The sequence below is a fragment of the Tamandua tetradactyla genome, chromosome 18 (assembly GCF_023851605.1).
Source record: "Tamandua tetradactyla isolate mTamTet1 chromosome 18, mTamTet1.pri, whole genome shotgun sequence".
NCBI classification, from domain to species: domain Eukaryota; kingdom Metazoa; phylum Chordata; class Mammalia; order Pilosa; family Myrmecophagidae; genus Tamandua; species Tamandua tetradactyla.
Window position 1 is genome coordinate 47,284,907 of NC_135344.1, and position 20,828 is coordinate 47,305,734.

The window sequence follows — 20,828 nt, forward strand, 5'->3', positions numbered from 1 at the left end:
TAATGTTCTTTCAATTTAGATGGTGATAAGAAACCTAGGAAACGAACTTATGAACAGATAAAGGTGGATGAAAATGAAAACTGTTCCTCTCTGGGTTCACCAAGTGAACCACCACAGGTAGAAGTCTTTTTCTGTTAAAAATTATTTTTACTTCGTTTGGCCATTTGGTTTTATTAATTTTGAAGTTTTACTTCTGTAAATTGATTTTTTTAAATTTCAGGTTCAAGCTGTATGAATCTATATTTTCTGGTTAACAAATTGCTTGTGCTTAATGCAGTATGTTCTGTATATTAGACTCAATCATTTTGCATAGGAAGTGTGATTGGGTCTACTGAGAAACCCATTATTTAATCAGTTTACTTTTAAAGAAATAAAACATTATATAATATGGCTCTTTTTCTCATTCTTAAAGATAAGTACTGTCCTTTCTCTTTTTGATTTTAAACATGTAAAACAGTGCTAGAGTGACAATATATTCATACAGTTGTGTGAATTATATAGAACCATAAAGTTCTATGGAAAAATAAGAAGGATTAGAATAATTATTTTAGTACCTCACATCTTCCCAGATTGGTACAAGATAATATTCCTTAACCATCAGATAGATTCTAGAAAGATATTTTGAACTTTTAGGCATTGAATCACTCAGCTTCCTCCTCTATTTCAAACATACTGGAGGGACAGGTAAAATTTAAAAGGTGAAAATGAAGACGTAGCCATATTCTAAAACAAGGTAAATATCATGGGATAAAAATGGTATAGAAATAATACAACTCAATATGCTGGGCCAAAGCCTGTTTCCTGTTGAGTTATGGTCCAAACACAAACATGGATTACCAAAAATCAATATAGGGTAATAAAAACTCAAAGTGCTGCATAGGATTTGGAGGACTGGACCTGAAATCACTGCATGAAACAGGACGCTGGTTGGAGCTCTTTTCCCCATGAAAGGAGCTTGAAAGAAAGATACATCCAATTACTGCCTAGAACTGTGGCTTTATATCAATCCGAATGCTTGGGAGGCAGAGAGTAGACCAACACTCTCAACCAGGACCTGAGCCAAGCTACCTTTTTGCTCAGTGACTAGAATGCTGAAGTCCACATGGTCACCATGGACAAGTGCTTGTATTGCCACTCTAAAACTGTTTAAATGGTGGAACTGGGGAGCTAAGTTGAGGCCAACATGAAATCTGTGGGCAGGGAGTGATTAGCAGCAGGGGGGTGAATTGGGCTGTCTTTGGAGGGAGGGGAGAGAGAGCTCAGAATGAGACTATAAACTGAAAATCCAAAACACCTAGGAAAAAGTAGATGTTAAGAAAGCCAATAAAACTGGGAGATTAATTTAGTTCAGACAAAATGAAAATAAGAAACAGTGAAAATGACTTAACGTATATGTTTTTGAATTCTTAAATCAAATATCAAGAAACTTAAGACAAAAACTGAAAGATTTAAATATAAACCTATAGAAATTTTTTATGTTGAAAAATATGGTCTTTGAAATAAAAAGTGATTTGCAGGACAAACTCTAGCCTGGATCCTTAGGGACAAAGGAATAATGGATTAGAACAAGGAACTAGCCACCTAAAGCCCACAGGCCAAATCAGACCCACTATCTGTTTTATATGGCCCATGAGCTAATCATGGTTTTTATATTTTTAAATGGTTGGGGAAAAAAATCCAAATAATAATAATAAATGTATTTTTAATTTTGAACTACTTTCAAACTTACAGGACAGTTGCAAAAGCAATATAAAACCCATATAGGAAACTCCAACAGACCCCTATCCCCCCCATATATCCATATCCACCAGTTTTAACATTTTGCCACAGTTGCTGTCTCATTTTGTCTATTCACTAGTCTAGCAATCCATCTATCTATCTATCATCTATCCATCTTTCTGCCTAGCTATTTATAGTCCATTAGAAGAATATTTTGTGACATGAAAATTATGTTCAGATTCCATTGTCCATGAATAAAGTTTAATTGGAACAGAACCACACATTCTTTTACATGTTCTCTGTGGCTGCTGTTGTACTACAAAGTTAGAGTTGAGTAGTTGCAACAAGGACTCTATGGTTCACAAAGCCTAAATATTTACTCTGGCTGAAAAGTTTGTCAGCCCTTATATTACAAAAAAGTAATGTGGGATTTATCTTGAATACAGTATGGAAAAACAAATTAGAAAGTGAACTTAAAGTACATAATATGAAGGCTAGATCAAGAGTCTTCAAGATCATTTGGGAAATTCTAGAAGCCATATTTGAGGAGAGAATGGCTGAGATCTTTGTCAGATTGGAGGGCGGTGAGACAAATTTTTGGATTCAGAAGCATACTTAAGTGCTAGGCATAATAAGTAAAAATAAGTACGTCCCTCAACACATCAAAAGCAAATGAGAAAACATAAAGGAAAAAAAGGCCGTTTGTAAAGCTGCTGTAAGGAAAGACATTACCGACAAAGAAATGATAACTGATATCTCAGCTTGTATAAATACCAAAAGATAATTGGGTAATATTTTTAAGTTTTGAGGGGGGAAATACTGTCTTAAATTTTCATGCTCAGCTTAATTATTATTCAAGAATCTTGGTGGAATAGAACAGAGATATACATAGAGTAAGAGATAAGGCCATTGCTGAAAGTATATTTCCAGAAAGAAGAAATGGGATGTAAGAAAACAGTGTGAACACAGAAATGGAGAAAGAATGACCCCACGTAATAATACAGAGACTATTTCATCATAAAGATTTAAAAATTAAGAACTTGTATGTACCCAGCAATCTAGCTCTGATATATATGAAGCCCAAACTAATAGAATGACAAGGAGAAATTGAAGTAGACTTTAGCATATGTTGGTCAGAAGGGGATATTAGACAATGAATGAGTAAGGACATAGATTATAATTACCCTTAATGAAACTGAATTAATAGATAATATAGATATCTTATATCTATATTATAAAGTAAATATATATTCTTTTCAAGGAACATAAAAAAATTTCACAGGGAATGTTATATACGCTAAGTGACCATATACAGGATCATAAAGGAAGTCTCAGAATTTCAGTGGATCTATTATAAACAGGCTGCTTGCTCCCTTACCACAGTGCAATTAAATGAATAGTCAACAGTAAGAAGATAGTACACAACCTGTTATATATTGGGAAACCAGAATGTCTTCCAGATATTTCATGGCTAAAGGTTAAATCACAATGAATTACATAATATTTAGATTTTGATGAAAACTTGATAGATTGTAGCTAAATTGACTTAGAGGTAAATTTATGGTCTATTATGCATTTTATTAAAATATTAAAAACAAATAGGGTAAAAGTAAAAATGTATACAACTGAAGAAACTAGATAAAGAACCAAAGAATGTAGGAGGAAAGAAATAATAAGGAACATAAATTAATGGAGTAGAAAACAAAACAGAGTGGAGATGATCAACAAAAGTTAAAAGTTCATTGTTTGAAGACATCTGAACAGTCTTACAAAGGCTACCTACCATATCAAGAATTGATAGGATGAGATGGGCAATCTCTGCCTTCCTTGTTAAGTTGTCAGAACTAGCAGGTTCAGAGTTAGAGAACAGAAAGTGAGAAAATAAGTGGCATGATATTTAAATTGTTATCTAGGGAAAGCATATACATGTTAGTTGATTCTTACCAAGAGATCAAAAACTTTCTTTTTTTTTTTTTTTAAAGTTTTTCTTTTAATTAAGAAAAAAGAAAATATATAGAAAAGTAATAAGAACATAATGTTTGGAACAGCCAAATGCTAAAGTTTATGTTTCTTCTTACTTTGGTGATAACTCAAGACAGATAATCATTTTGTGCCAAGAGCCCTGTTTTGGTTCAATGAACAGTGTTTTATCCTAGTTCTAGAAAGGATATATATATTTATTTTCACACAGTTTTATAAGCCCTGCATAATGCAAGACCTCAAAAAATTGAATATAAATTCAGAATTCCTCCACGGAAATCTTTAGTAAAAGGTTAAAGATTTATACTCTAACAGAAGCCAGAGTATCTAGATAGGATATGTTTTATACCAATTAGTTGGAGCACTGTGAGAAACAAGCTTTCTCGTAGTTGTCATTGCTCTAAAACTTCACTTTCATTGCAGGGAGACATATAACAAAATTCTTATTAAAAAATTAGAATTTTAACACATCTAGGATTGTCTGTTTCTTATTAGATTGATGTAATCTTATTTAAGTAACACCGCTGGTTATTTGTTATGTATTAAACATCTGCAATAGTATTTTTGTAAGGGAATAGCTTAAAGAAAAATTAGTAATGGCTGTTAGTGTCATCTTAATATATTCATAGAATTAGTACTATCCTGTATTTTAAGTATGTATGCAATTTCCTAGTGTCCCAGAATCTAATCTTAGAAGTTTTTTTTTGTTTTTTTTTAAAGGGGAGGTAGGTGGGGGTGTGGACTAGTAGAAAGAAAATTTATTCATTTTTCTTTGTAATAACTTTATAGACATCTGTGTGAAATCAGCAGCAAAGAATTGCTCTTCTCTTCCATTCACAAATGATTTGAAAACAGGAGTGCAACTAAAATATATTTTTTTTAGTTTTTAATTTTTATTAATAAAACCAATCAACATACAATATAAACATTCTCTTTTTTTTATCACATAGCAACTAAAATATTTTAATGATAAAATAATTTGTACACTGGATAAGCATTATGTAAATATTAATCATTAGATATATGGAACTTTGTAACATTTCAGTGATCTTATTAACAAACTGTAAGACAGTTGAAGATCTATATTTGAGTCCAAAACCACATTTCTCTTGTGCTTTAGTTACATCGCTTAGAAATACTATATGGGAAGCTTTTGTACTTTGTAGATGATTTATATTCTCCTCCCTTCCCCATCCAATTTAATATCAAAACAGATTTTTCTAATGTGCAATGATAATGTGAATATATCAAACCTTAATTTTCTCTTGTTCACATTAACATTATAGCCTACCTTCCCTTTTACCACTGCATACATTTGGCATATAAATCAATCACTTACTGTATTATCAGATAATTATTTTTACATTATCTTTCTCCACTACTGGAGTGTGTGAACTCAAGGCTTAGAACCTTATCTCAGTTATATTTCCAATAAATACTGTGATGTAGCCTCTGTTTCCTAATATATAAAATAAATGATACTTTTCCAAAATGGTTTATATTTTAAACTGTGGTCTAGTTATTGCCTCTTAAGGGTAAGGAATATAAGAAAATTCCAAGACTTTTGTACTTGTTTGTGCTTCAGTTATGTTGATTCTGAAATTGTGTAATTTTTTTAGACTCTAGATCTCGTTAGAGCATTGCAAGATCTAGAAAATGCAGCTTCAGGTGATGCAGCAGTTCATCAGAGAATAGCTTCTTTGCCTGTTGAAGTCCAAGAAGTATCCCTACTAGATAAAATAACAGGTAAGAATAGAAAATGTTACCTAGACACTTTTTTGGGAGTGTGGTGAGCGAACAGCCTATGGTCTTATTTTTATTGTGTAACATTTTTTTTATTCTGTGCTTTCCTTAGATAAAGAATCTGGAGAAAGGCTTTCTAAAATGGTAGAAGATGCTTGTATGTTGCTGGCAGATTACAATGGCAGATTGGCAGCAGAAATAGATGATAGGAAGCAACTCACTCGAATGTTAGCAGATTTTCTTCGTTGTCAAAAGGAAGCCCTTGCAGAGAAAGAGCATAAATTGGAAGTGCGTAACCTTTTCCTTCTTTAGTGCTTATTCATTTAATTTACTTTTTAGTAGGAATTTTAAAATATCTTAATATATGTACACATTTTGCACATAGACTTTTTGAGACAGAGACCCAGGTAAGCTGCTTCTTGCATTAATGTGTTTCCTTCTATTGGATCAAATCAACTTGCCTAAGTAAATTAGAAATTTGGAGGTATAGGGATTGGTTGCATTTTTAAATTATTCATTTTGAAATTTCATGCAATAATAATTTATTTTATCAGTTTAAATAAACCCTTATCTTCACAAACAAGAATAATGAGAAAATAGCCGTTGGTTTAAAGTCTGAAATTAACTTATAAATATAGTTAGGTTTATTAATTTGTATTCTGAGTACATGGAATCTTTTAGGTATACAATTAAGAAGTGAAAAGATTTTTGGGGGAACATTGGATTTGTTATGAGTATACTAGTCCCCAATCTCCCTGTCCTGTACAGATTGATTTTGCTGGGGAGGGTAGTCGTCAAATGACTTTTTGATCCACTGCTGATTTTGATGTTTAACTACCTCCACCGTGCCTGCTAAGCCCTGGGTTGACACACACCCTTAAGTACAATATCATTGTCCCTTTAGCTGAATTGAGTAATGATTAATTCTTTTAATGTGAAGTCTGGGATGCAGGGGATAAAAAGAAACACTCTCATGTTTCCTTTGAGCACAGTAGCCTTGGTCAGGGATGAAGAGCTAGATTTGGTCCTGTTTAAAAGAATCTTTCCATTGCCTAATTTTCATTTAAATTGTTTTGTTGCTGTAGCAGTTTCTTATTCTAATAGTATGCAGGTGAATTTCTAAATTGTTTGGATCCCTTTAGAGACAGTTCATTGTAAATTTATACAGATTCCCATTACTACCTGTAAGAGCAGCCACTTGATTAAGTATCAACAATAAAGGTTCCCCAACCCAAATTCTCATCTCTTTAATTGTTCCTACCCTGCTCACATATAGATACTCTGAGGATAGTTGTTGATACTATACTTTATCTTTGGAGAAGTTGCCCACGTCTATGAAGAAAGGAAAAGATGGAATTTTTTTTAAAAGATGAGTGTAATAGTTAACTTGCCAGTTTTTGATCTTGTGATGAAACTATAATCTTAAAATAATATTGTTACTTGTTTTCTTGTTAACAGAATTAAGGGTAAGTAATGTCATATACAATTTTTGTCTTGAGTTTTTTGGTATGGTTTCTTTAACTTCTGTTGAGCTTCTGTTGCAGGTATTGGACATGGGCGTGTCTTCTAATGATGTCATCACCATTAGCATATTCTTCCTGCTAAAAATAAATATCAAACTCCAAAGCCTGTATTGTCTCATGTTTTTGAAAATTGAAGAGAAGACTGAAACTTTTTTGTTCTACTCTATATTGATTTCTCACTTAAGATGTTGGTCTGTGTCACTGGTTACAAAAATAGAATTTATATTTAAAGTATAAGCATGGGAAATCCCATCCTCCCACTCTTTCCCTGATGCCTTTCAGCCAGTTTGCGTAATCGATAATGGTGATAGATGGTGAGGCTGCTGATGATGATGATAACAATAAATTTACCATGTTTCAGGTACTGTTTTAATCACTTCTTACTCGTTTTGTACTGATGCCAACCCTATACAGCAGACAGTATTATTATCCCCATTTTACAGCTAAGGAACCTGAAGCACAGGGAAATTAAATAACTTGTCCAAAAAGCAGTGAATTGTTTAGAACTCTGGGAATTTGGCTCCAGTCAGTGCACCATGTCAAAAAGACATATTTGCTTTCAGTTTTTACTTAAAGATATGAATGATAACAGCAAAATCTAATGCCCTATCTCTTCAACCCTTCCTCAATGCTTACTGCTCCCTCCCTCCTCAGAGGTAATCATTATCTTGAAATAAAGTGATCTAGGAACTCATGGGTATTTTTTCATATTATAAAGAAATAGCCTAAATTATGTTGAACATTTTTTACATGAAAGAAACATATTGATCTCTACATAAATTTAGAATTCATTACATGAAGCACTTGATTGCTTGTTAGATGTGAAAATTATGTGATTTGATTGTATATATTTGTAGATTATTTGATAAATTTTTGACTTTTTGTACCAAGTAGGTGGCATCACTTTGTAGTTGAAGCCAAGAGGTTTATATTTTCCATATTAACTGTGATGTCATCAAATAGTTTTCTGTTATGCATCTTTGAATATGAGCTGTTATTAAACATGTATTGATGTCATTAATTGCTCTTTTTTGAAAATGGGTCATAAATTTGAAGAGTCGATTAGGAATTGGCTAGTTTATACTTCTTACTGAGGCCAAAACATGTATATAGTGATTGAAAGCATGATTTTGAAAAATGTTGGAAATCATTAGTTATTTTTTTAAAAAATATTTTATTGAGAAATAACCATACATGTACAGTCCAACCATATTTATGCAACCAGTGGCTCACAGTATCATCACATAGTTGTGTATTCTTTACAATAACCATTTTTAGAATATTTTCATCACTCCAGAAAAAGAAACAAAAAGGAAAAAGAGAACTCATACATCCCATATCACTTAACTGCTCCCTCTCATTGACCCACAGTATTTCAGTCTACCCACTTTTTTCTCCTTTATCTCCTCCTTTTTATTTTTTTATCCTTTTTATTTTAAATTCATCTGTCCATACCGTGGATAAAAGAAGCATCAGACACAAGGTTTTCACAGTCACACAGTCGCGTTGTAAAAGCCATATAGTTATACAGTAGTCTTCAAGACTACTAAGAACACAGTTCCACAGTTTCAGGTACTTCCCCCAAGCCACTACAATACACTATAGACTAAAAAGGAATATTTATATAATGCATAAGAATAACCTCCAGGATAACCTCCTGACTGTTTGAAATCTTTCAGCCACTAAGACTTTATTTTGTCTCATTTCTCTTTTCTCCCTTTTGATGAAGGAGGCTTTCTCATTCTGATGATGCTAGGTCCTGACTCATCCCCAGGAGTCCTGTCCCATGTAAATGTCCCAGGGAGATTTACAGGCCTGAGAGTAGTTATTGTTTTTGAAATTTGTAACTAACTAGTTGTTACTTAGAGATGACTTCTAAAGTAGTCTATTAATTCAATTTATATTAATTAAATCTTTTTTACTAGATTGATGTGGGAATCATTTCACCATTCGGAAGTTGAAAGTACTTCCTAAATATATTGTTCTTCTAGTTTATTAGAAGGCATCCATGGATAGGAAATTAAAATGACATTTTGATTTTGATAGTTTTGGAGAGGGAGCATTATGGAGATCAGAAATGGGTGCATATTTGATAAGTTAATATACTTTCTCTGTTGCTCAGTTTCAGATACTTTTTCTTGATACAGTTGCTATAAAGAAACCTGCTTTTTAATTAAGTATCACTTTTCATTAGAGACATTTCATTTGAGACATTGTATTGTTTAAAAGGTATAAATATTATTTAAAAATCCCCTGAACCATGTAATGGAGAGGCTGGAGGGAACTGCCTGAAAATGTAGAGCTGTGTTCCAGTAGCCATGTTTCTTAAAGATGATTGTATAATGATATAGCTTTCACAGTGTGACTGTGTGATTGTGAAAACCTTGTGTCTGATGCTCCTTTTATCTACCTTATCAACAAACGGATAAAACATATGGAATAAAAATAAAGAAATGTTGAATTTAGATTGAAATGCTAGTGATCAATGAAAGGGAGGGGTTAGGGGCATGGTATGTATGAATTTTTTTCTGTTGTCTTTTTATTTCTTTTTCTGAATTGATGCAAATGTTCTAAGAAATGATCATGATGACGATTATGCAACTATGTGATATTGTGAATTACTGATTATATCTGTAGAACGGAATGATCATAAGAATGTTTGTGTTTGTTATATATATTCTTTAATTTTAAAATTAATTTAAAAAATCGCCTTAATCTTCTAGCGCATTGATCTATTTCACATTGCTTGACTATCCATAGAAAATTGGAATTCAGTCAGCTACTCTAAAGAGGAAATCAAATCATAGTTGCAGGTTCTAGGCATGAGAATGAGAGAGCATGTCAGAGTACAAATGTTTCTAGTTTGCAATTTTTTATCAGTATATTTAGAGCCACCTTATTTTGTATAGTATGAAAATAATATAGTAATATTTAAGCTTATTCCTCTTCTGAAGTAGTCATGTTGCTCAGAGTTTGTGCGTTATAAGGAATGCTACAGGAACATTCTGGAGATGCAGAATTTGCGTAGTTGTGCAAGTATATCTGCAGGATTGAATCTCAAAAGTAGAATAGCTTGGTCAAGGGAATAAATACTTTAGGTTTTGATAGTGTATTCAAGCCCTCCAAAAGATTTGCCATTTTATTTCTGCTGAAAATTCCCTGCGGATAATCTTTTGACAATTTTTATATTTGGTTCTAATTTTATGTAGTAAAATCTGCCTTTGCCTTTACAAATTCTGGGCTTTCTGGATATACTTATGGTGGCTTTCTCAATTCATAAAGATGCTTTGCTATTTTTGTAGCTTTTTCCTTATAGAATAATTTTATTCATTTGGAATTTTTGTTTATGGTATGTTATAGGGATGTAATTAATTTTTTTCAAGTGATAGTAAAATATCCCCTCACCATTTATTGATTAATGATTTTTCAGTTAATAACTTATTCTGTCTTTTACTACAGTTGTGAAATACCATTTCTGTCATATTTAGTTCCTGTGTATGTATGCATGGGTCTGTTCTACTTGCCCTTTTGTCTTAACTTTACACAGTAGATTTTCCTTTTATTACTTTCTAGTATTTATAATTTTAGTTAATCATGATTATATATATGAATTTTTACATCCTGTTTTTCCCCCCACCAATTTTGTATATATATATTTCTATAATACCTAATATTTTAAATGACAACATTCTTGTCAAGTAGAAATTTCCTGGTGTACTTAACCTTTCCCCTGTTTTGGAATGTATTGTTTGCTTTTGTTGTCTGTCCCTCTCTTACATTTGCTAGATGGTGTTTTCCAGGTATTTCAAGAATGCTTACTTTTATAATGCATTTCTTTTCAGAAGTAAAGTTTAATTCCCATATTTTAAATGCTTGTATTAAGATAAATTTTGTTTTACCTGAGATATATTTAATTCTTAGAATTTCCTAATGTGTTTTCTTAAAATAGGAAATGTGAATGATTTAAATATACAACAATAGAAATGCAGATCTATTGCTGAAGGTATTCTCTGAATATAGATTTTTTTAATGGTTATTGAGTAATCAGCTTACTCAAGGTGATAAAGAATATGGAGAACTATGGAGTCTTTCATCTGTGGTTCAGCGACACTTTTACATTTTACTCTGTTTCTCCATTGAAACCATATTGATTTGACTTAAACTTAGATGCAGTTTGAGAAGATGGATCTATATGGATTTTTCAAAGAAACAAATGTTATCTGTTTCTTAATGTTTTTATTTTATTTTTTTTACATCTATATATCATTAAGACTATTTTATGGTCAGTTTATCCTTTTTCAGGAATCAATCTTTTAAAGTTTTACTGACTATGCTAACAATCTTTTCACTTTAGGAAACACACTGCAGAGGTAGAAGGCTTGAACCTGTGTATTGGCTGTATTTACTGTTTGCATTCTTTTCATCTCATTACATGCATCTTGTCATTTTTTCCCTTTCTAGTATAGGGATATATCATTTATTTAACAGCTCTGTTCTTTATGACTATAGGTTGCTATAGGAGTGTATCACAATTCAGAACTACCTAAACTATTATTCATCTAGCATATTATCTTAGCAGGAATTGATGGATAGGGGAATTAAAATGATATTTGATTATGGTATTTTTGGAGAAGGGATTATTGTAATTGTTTCCAGTACTTTGTTATTAACAGTATTGCAGTGAACATCTCTTCAGCTAATAACTCTTTGCTCACACATATCATCAATTCTTGTGATAAATTCCTAAAGATGAAAATGCTGATACATGTTAGACTTGATAGTTGCTACCAACCTAACTTTCCATTACATTATACTAGATGATTGTCTTTTCTTTGGTGATTCTCAAATATTATCTGTAAGTCTTCTCTTTTGGACCATTCATTTTCTCCAGAGAAAATGCTTGAGATTTGCCTGGAAGAAAATACAGGACATCTGTGACTCAGGTTCTCAAATGCAGCTCTTTTTTAGTTCAGTTTCTTATTTCCCACATTTCAGCTCTATTGAATATGCGTTTGACAGATTCATGTACAGATTTTCAGTTGAACTTCAGTTGTCAAACTTATCACTCACCCTTACTTTTCAAGTCTGGCACCTCAAAGTCCTGAATTTTTCCACAGTTCCCCAGTATGTATTGCATTGCTTTTTGCATTATCCTCTGTTTTCATTTTTTCTGTCTTCCAAAATCAGTCTTGACAGGTTTTGGATACTGTGGGGTTTTAACTTAATATAATTGCTTTATTATTTTAGGGGCTTTTTGGGAAGGGAGCAGATAAAAGTTAACTCTACTTGTTAAGTAGAATCCTAATAGATGTTTTACATAACTTCTGCCAAGCCACCTTTTCTGAGTGGATTGTCATATATTGCCTGGATTGTTTACAACTGATCTTCCTCCTCCCTCTCTTTAATGGTTAACATCACTGCAGCTAGTATAGTCTTTTAAGAAGAAATCAGGTCCCATCCACACCCCTGCGTAACACTCTCCGATGCTTCGCATTGCACTGTTGGATCTTAAATTAAGACCCAAAATGGATTTATGACCTATGGCATAGGTTTTCATGAGTCTCCATTTGACCTTATCTTCTCTCTCATCAGCATCGTTTTTGTCCTTCAGCATATGAAATCTGTCCTCACATTAGGATGCTTGTTTTTCCGATAACTGCCAGTGTGGCTGGAATGTGCCTGCCTCCTGATTTTGATTTAGCTGGTTCCTTTTATGCTCAGGTTTCTAGTCCTCTGCCACCCTTCAAGGAGTCTTTTTCTATCCCAGTTTTTTGGTTTTACCCACAATTTCTCCTTCACTTTCCTTCCACTATGTTACATTTTGCTTATTTCTTCATGGTAATAATTACTTGAAATTTCAAAACTTCATTTCTTACTTATCATCTGCATCTGACACTACAATATGAGAGGAAGAACCTCATTTTTTTCTTATTGCCATATCTTCAATGCATAGTGTGCAGTACCTGACACCTAATGGGGGTGGGTGGGTCTCTAATTTCTAGCACATAGCGTATGTGCAGTAAATGTTGTTTGTTGTGTGAAGGAATGAGTGAAGGTACGTTTTAAGTATTTAAAGAGTTCTTTGCTAAAAAACAAACAAAACTGAAGGGGTTGTCAAACAGAAAGGAGTGGGAAGTTATGGGGGCCTTGAAAAGATATATGGAATATAGATTTAATGGAGAACAGAATTCTAGGCAAGCAGTCAATATAAACGAAGCACAAAGCTATAATGGCTATGAAATGAGACTAGATAATAGAACTGTGGAACAAGTGGGATTTCTTGTGAGATTTATTAAAACATTGTACTAGTGGAATTTAAACTTATGTGGTAAGGCAGTGTCACAATTTTACAGAAAATGCATTCTTTAGAATATGTATGAAAATCTATTATATAAAATTTCAGCAACAGAATTACTTACTATGAGGGGCAGTTTTCATTCCCAGAGAGGTTTTATTTTCTTGTGAGTTTATTTAGCTTTATAATACTCCTCCAGCAATATGCCCAGAAAGTCTTTAAAATGACAAAATTTTTTACGATAATTATTAGTGCTCTTTAAGCCTCTGAGTATTAGTCAAGATATAAAATTAGCATGATCATAGATAAAATGTTATTATAGACAAAATAAAATTTAAGAATAGTATGTATTCTTAAATGGGAATATAAAAGTCTGTTTAGGATTATCACTCTTAATGTGAACTTTGTGTGAAAGTTGAAGATGACTTGTAGATAATGCAGAGCTTCTGAGAATTTCACAGTACAGTTGTTAATTATGAAAGTGTTGTTTAAGAGTTTCCTTTGACAGCAGAACACAGGATGAGGCAAGGTAAACTGAAAGGAAAGAAAAGAGAAAAAAAATTATGAAAGAAGGAAAACTGGGAAAAGAAAAGAAGATAGAGAGGAACAAACAGTGCAGCTTTCTACAGCCTTGTCAGAATTTATTTCCCCATCCTGTAGCTGGTGTTATATTTGCCAGATGACCCCACTCACCCTAGAACTGTATTACAATTTAGTATCTGCAGGGAGTAGTGGAGCATCTGGGTGACTAATTCTAGTGAGCTAGGTTGAGTTCAAGGTTGTAAACTCAGGCTCTGCCTGCTAGATGTTGTTCTTTTTATCTGCGCTTAGACATTGTGGCCCTTTCTGGCTGAGCATTATGAACCATTTCCATTTGTATGACCTCTCATAATGGGGGGAGAAATGAATCTACTACCATCAGGAAACTCTGCCTTTGAAGCCTCTACTTGCTTACTATTTTTGAGGTCAGAATTCGTAGACTTTTTAAAAGAAACCTTTCCCCAATACTGCATAAAGGAAATGTTCCCACCAGTGAAGAATTATCAGTGTCTTTATAGCTACTCTGGAATCCTATTAAACTTCATTGTAGAGGAAATAATACTTTAAAATTTAAATTTTTGTCATAATTAATAAGGCTTAGCATTTACGAAAAGGCACAGTTCTAAATATGTATTTACTTATATTTATTAATATCATGACTGAGGTAGGTACAATTATATCCATTTTATGAATGAGCATATTGAGGCACAGAGGTTGCTAAATAGTATATTATTTGCAAAGGAAATCTGAAAAATACTGGTAATATATTGATATATTGATGTCTTTTTCCCTGAAATTTTCCTGTCCTAAAAACAATACATGCTAAGTCGAAAATTTGGAAAATACTGATAAACTGAAGAAAGGAAAACCAATCAGGTTTACACCAGCCCTTGAAGACAACCATTATTAATATTTTGATACATTGCATTGCATTGCTTTGTTTTTTATTTTAAATAGTTGCCTATTTGCAGTTTCACCTTTTAAAAAATATTTGTGAAAGTAATCTTTTTTTTAACTTGACATAATAGCTAGCTAGAATTGATTGCAATTTCCACCCCCTTTCATTTCAAACAGGGATAGTACTTTTTTTTTTTTTTTGCTAAAGACTAATCCACATGGGGATGTATAAATCATACTTGTTAGAGTCATTGAAAAAATTAGGTTGGCATGACAAATGACGAGGAAAATTTTAATATAAAAAATTTGGAAGTTATCTGTTTAATAAAAGTCCTCATTGTTTCTCTATGTCCAATTCTTTCAGTGCGCCATTGTAATATATTGGTGAAATGATATTACCATTAATTATGCTATCTAATTTAACCCTCCTGATTTGAGGTAAGGTTCATACTAGAACTAAAATTTAAGTATTGATAATTCTTGTATGATTGCACACAATATATAGTAGTTATAACAATGAAAAATTTTAGAGAAAGCTTTATGCTATCCAGAGTAGTTTAATCACATAGAAAGAATCCTCTGAGGCTTAAATTTCCTAAAACAAGAATTCTTTTTTTGACACATCCTGCAAATCTGCTCATGTTTAGATCAGGCTATGGAGAAACTTGCTGCTTCAGAGCAAATTCTGTTCCATTCATTAAGCTTTTCTAAGCTTGAGGCATCTTACTCCAATATAAACTAATATTCTGGGAAATTTTTTAGGGCTAATAAACTTTTGATACATCTTTAAAACGATGATTTACATAAAATACACAGATATTAAGTATGCAGCTTATCAGTGAATTTGATGTCAAATTTTGGTAACATGCTAGATAGTTTTTATTGCAGTAAATGCCTTTTATTATTTTAATTCTAATTCCTAAGGAGATTTTTGTCATTTGACTTTTGAGAATATAGCCAAATAAATTGTTTCCTTCAATTAAAAATGTATAATCCATATCTATGTATAATCTGAAATACCCAAGATTAAGAATGTGGAGAATCTTTGAAAAATGCACATATGTACACAATTTTGCTTAGAAATTCAGTTGATTTATGGCTGCCCTCTGAAATTCATTCATGGCTCTAGGTTCAGATATATCGTCTAGATTTAAAATTCTTAACAGGTCAGTCTATTGGTCCGTAACTAGCGCAAACTGAGTGGGGATCATTGTGAAACTCTGTAGTACTTTCCTCATTCCCTTTCTCAGCTTAAACTCTTGAGTATTAATTCTTACATTTAGATTCCCCTAAATTAAGTACATAAACATGATTAGGACCTGGCTGGCAGCACTTTGGAAGAAAACACTCATGCATAGTAGGTAGTGTAGTGATGGAGCTAGTATAGAAAGTGTTAAGCTGTGCAAATAAACTTAGTGTTCAGAATATGGGAAGTAAGTTCTACCTTATCAGTTGCTGGTTTAAACCATAACTGGGGTTTTATATTCACCTCTGCATTCCATTAGAAAAAGCGGTTAACCCAATGTATTCAAAGGCCAGGACCAAGATAGCAAAAGATACAGGAATAGAATTCCTTGGAGAATCGCTGAGGAAATGGAATATCAGAGCTTGGAGTTGGGAAAGCGCATGATTATGTTCTAGCTATTTTCAGATGCTTCCAAAGCTGTCACAAAAGAGAAATTGGAATTACTTCAGAGGTCCGAACTAGGATTAGTGAACGTGTTATGGGTGAGAAGCAAGACCATTCTGCCTGTTGTAATTGTGTAACATGAAATGGCTCCTTAATAAAGTATTGAGTTTTATCCCTTGGCATCTATAGCTACAACAAAACTTAAACACAATTCTACTCTTAACCAGATAAACATAAAATGCACTGAAGGCTTATTCATTTCAGTTCCTAGTACCCAATATTCTCATATCTGACTTTCAACAACAAAAAAAATTGCAATGTATCCTAAAAGACAAGGAAAAACACAATCTGAAGAGACAAAGCCAATGTCAGAATCAGACCCAAATGTGACACAGATTTTGGAATTATCAAGCAGGAAATTTAAAATAACACATTAAGCGATTTAATGGAAAAAATACACACTATGCAAGAACATATGGGTACTGTAGGTAGAAAGGTGGACGTGCTAAGGAAGAATTAAAAGCTGAGAACACTAACAAATGAAGAATCCCTTTAATGGGCTAATCAGTGGATTGGACACTGCTGAGGAAAGAATTGGTGAGCTTGAAGAGAAGTGAATAGAAGCTTCCCAAATCAAAATGCAAGAAGAAAAATGAATGAAAGGAAGATAAGAGTGTCCTCCAACTGGGGCGATTTCAAGAGGTGTAATATACATGTAATTGAATACCAAGAGAAAGAAAGCAGAAGAACTACTTGGAGTAATAATGGCCAAGAATTTTCCAAAATTAATGACACATACCAAAGAGCAGATCCAGGAAGCTTAGAGAAAAAAGGATAAATAACAAAAAACATATACATAGGCATATCATATTAAAATTTAAGAAAACCAAAGACAGAAAATCTTTCTTGGAAGAAGCTGTGGTGAGCTGGGGGGATACTTTACCTATAGAGGAGCAAGGATAACAATTATAGCGACTTCTCATTAGAAACGATTCAAGCAAGAAAGTGGAGTGAAGTAATTAGTGTTGGGAGAAGAAACCACTAACCTAGAATTCTATATTCATGGGATTATTTAAAAGTGAAGTTTCCTGTTGCTGGAGATATTCCAGAAGATGTTGGATGATGAGAATGGAAGAAACGCTGGATTGAGTGTTTGCCTTAACCATATTCTATAAATAAGCCATTAGTTCTGGGAGATGGCAGAACATGCTCAGAAAAATGTGTTTTAGTGATTTTGAGGAATTTTGCAAACCAGAGTTCACTCTTAAAGCTACACACTCCAGGCATTGACATTAAGGATCTGAATAGACCTGTAGAAAAAAATTTTTTTAGTTTTTACTCACAAGCATGAGTTCAGAACCCTTGTTGTGTGGCCTGCTTGTTAAACACTTCATAAGACACCGAACTGGGGAAACACAGATTAGATGTTAGGTCATTTATGACCCTGAGGTACTGTGATTCTTTAGTAACGATAATATATATACTAGGGTGGTGAGGCTAGAAAGTCACATAGAAAATATGGAAGCAATTTTAAAATAGCATAATTAAGCCAACTTCCCCATTTGACACAAGAAAAATTTTGATAGTTGATTTTCTTTTTTTTTTTCTCGCAACTTGATTTTTGAAGCCATTTAATTATCAGAAATTGCCAAAGTGAAATGCTGCCTACAGCTCCTGGCTTAAACCCTAAGGGTAAAACTGATGATTATCAGTAGATTAAGCACACCTGAAATATTGGGCACCATTTCTGCTGAGCCCTTTGCTTTTTCTTCCTGTTTTTTCCCCCATATATTCTCTATGATCTTGTTTGCTTTCCACTTGCTTGTTAATCTAGAAAGCTAATGAAACTTTGCGATAATAAATTATAAAAGTAATGTGGCAATTACTTATTCCAAGGATGTTTTAAAAGTAGAATTCAATCTGCTTTTAGAATAGTCTTTGTGAGAAAGTGACAGCACTGAAATGAACTAAGAGAAGTAGGACAATGTGTTAGATGACATTCATTTACACTAAAGTGATTCCCATTAGAAGGAAAAAAATGATGTCTCCCTCAGAGCGGTACAAGATAAACAAAGGAAGATTTAATATGTTGGATTTTATAAGTTAGAGGATTATCAATTCCAGTGTTAGAGACCTACCTAATAAATTTGGCATTTGTTTTCTGGAAGGCAAGTTAGGGCAGACAACTGATAACATCTTTACCTAATCTGTATTCTGTCCATGAGAACAATAACAGACTTGACTGATCTCCACAATGACAGAAACTGCCTGACATGGAGCTTCCTGGTCTTGTTAAGGAAGTTGCGTAATTTTGCCATGTAATCTGGCAAGAGTCCTAATCAAAGGCCAAGGAAAATGAAGTAAAAAAAAATGGTGGAATCTGAAAAGTGAGACCCCAAGCTTCATAATAGTTGTATTGAAGGCTTGGATATTTGTTAATTTCTTAAGACAGGCAAAAGGCAGTGAAATATAAAATGTCAAAAAGTGAAAAACATTTAGTGGTCTGCAGGGGAACAAATAAAGAACCAGGATTGTCAAGATTATCATCAACTTTAAGTCTTCTTTAATAGACTCTACAGCGTTCCCATATACCACAATATTATTAACACCTTGAATTAGCATGTTACATTTGTTGTAATTCAAGAACATTTTAATAATTGTACTGTTAACTATAGTCCATTTACAATAGGGTTCACTTTTTGTGTTGTATAGTCCTACAGAGTTTTTTTTTTTTTTTAATATATAGAACCTAAAATTTCCCCTTTCGCATTCACGTAAATAATTCAGTGCTGTTGATTATGTTCACAATGTGAATGTCACCGGCATTCCTTACCAAAACTATGATCGACCCAAATAGTAATTTGGGTTATACAATTTTTTTTAACTTTTTTTTTTATTAATTGAAAAAAAGAAAAGAAATTAACACAACATTTAGAAATCATTCCATTCTACGTATGCACTCAGTAATTCTTAGTATCATCACATAGGTGTATGATCATCATTTCTTAGTACATTTGCATCGATTTAGGAAAAGAACTAGCAAAACAGCAGAGAAAGATATAGAATGTTAATATAGAGAAGAAAATTAAAATAATAAAAATATATATATATAAAAAGGAAAAAGAAAAACAAAAGATACAAACAAACAAAAAACTGTAGTTCAGGTGCAGCTTCATTCAGTGTTTTAACATAGTTACATTACAATTAGGTATTATTGTGCTGTCCATTTTTGAGTTTTTGTATCTAGTCCTGTTGCACAGTCTGTATCCCTTCAGCTCCAATTACCCATTATCTTACCCTGTTTCTAACTCCTGCTGGTCTCTGTTATCAATGATATATTCCAAGTTTATTCTCGAATGTCCGTTCACATCAGTGGGCCCATACAGTATTTGTCCTTTAGTTTTTGGCTAGACTCACTCAACATAATGTTCTCTAGGTCCATCCATGTTATTACATGCTTCATAAGTTTAGTCTGTCTTAAAGCTGCATAATATTCCATCGTAGGTATACACCACAGTTTGTTTAGCCACTCGTCTGTTGATGGACAATTTGGCTGTTTCCATCTCTTTGCAATTGTCAATAATGCTGCTATAAACACTGGTGTGCAAATGTCCATCTGTGTCTTTGCCCTTAAGTCCTTTTAGATACCTAGCAGTGGTATTGCTTGGTCGTAATCCATTCTGCCAGTCTATGTCTTTTGATTGGGGAATTCAGTCCATTACCTTTTAGTGTTATTACTGTTTGGATAATATTTTCCTCTAACATTTTGGCTTTTGTATTATATATATCATATCTGATTTTCCTTCTTTCTACACTTTACTCCATACCTCTCTCTTTTGTCTTTTCGTATCTGACTCTAGTGCTCCCTTTAGTATTTCTTGCAGAGCTGGTCTCTTGGTCACAAATTCTCTCAGTGACTTTTTGTCTGAGAATGTTTTAATTTCTCCTTCATTTTTGAAGGACAATTTTGCTGGATATAGAAGTCTTGGTTGGCAGTTTTTCTCTTTTAGTAATTTAAATATATCATCCCACTGTCTTCTAGCTTCCATGGTTTCTGCTGAGAAATCTACACATAGTCTTATTGGGTTTCCCTTGTATGTGACAGATTGTTTTTCTCTTGCTGCTTTCAAGATCCTCTTTCTCTTTGACCTCTGACATTCTAACTAGTAAGTGTCTTGGAGAACGCCTATTTGGGTCTATTCTCTTTGGGGTGCGCTGCACTTCTTGGATCCGTAATTTTAGGTCTTTCATAAGAGTTGGGAAATTTTCAGTGATAATTTCTTCCATTAGTTTTTCTCCTCCTTTTCCCTTCTCTTCTCCTTCTGGGACACCCACAACACGTATATTTGTGCGCTTCATATTGTCATTCATTTCCCTGATCCCCTGCTCAAGTTTTTCCATTCTTTTCCTTATAGTTTCTGTTTCTTTTTGGAATTCAGATGTTCCATCCTCCAGTTCACTAATTGTAGCTTCTGTCTCTTTAAATCTACCATTGTAGGTA

General features: G+C 33.1%; 1 protein-coding gene and 1 pseudogene across 13 annotated transcripts in view; one reads left to right on the forward strand and one right to left on the reverse strand.

The window, feature by feature from the left end:
* Positions 1-20,828, forward strand: part of RPRD1A (regulation of nuclear pre-mRNA domain containing 1A) — a 95,990-nt gene that overhangs the window by 34,210 nt on the left and 40,952 nt on the right. For 12 of the 13 annotated variants that reach the window (XR_013165174.1, XR_013165175.1, XR_013165177.1 and 9 more), the window contains exons 4-6: positions 20-117; positions 5,319-5,445; positions 5,555-5,730. Coding sequence is in view for 4 of the 13 variants with exons in the window: in XM_077135615.1 (XP_076991730.1) it covers positions 20-117; positions 5,319-5,445; positions 5,555-5,730 (401 nt within the window). In the remaining 9 variants the exon portion in view is untranslated. Of the gene's footprint in view, positions 1-19; positions 118-5,318; positions 5,446-5,554; positions 5,731-6,986; positions 20,478-20,828 lie in introns of those variants that run through there. The other variant, XM_077135612.1, reaches the window with a different exon arrangement.
* On the reverse strand, positions 3,918-4,026 carry LOC143662869 (U5 spliceosomal RNA; annotated as a pseudogene).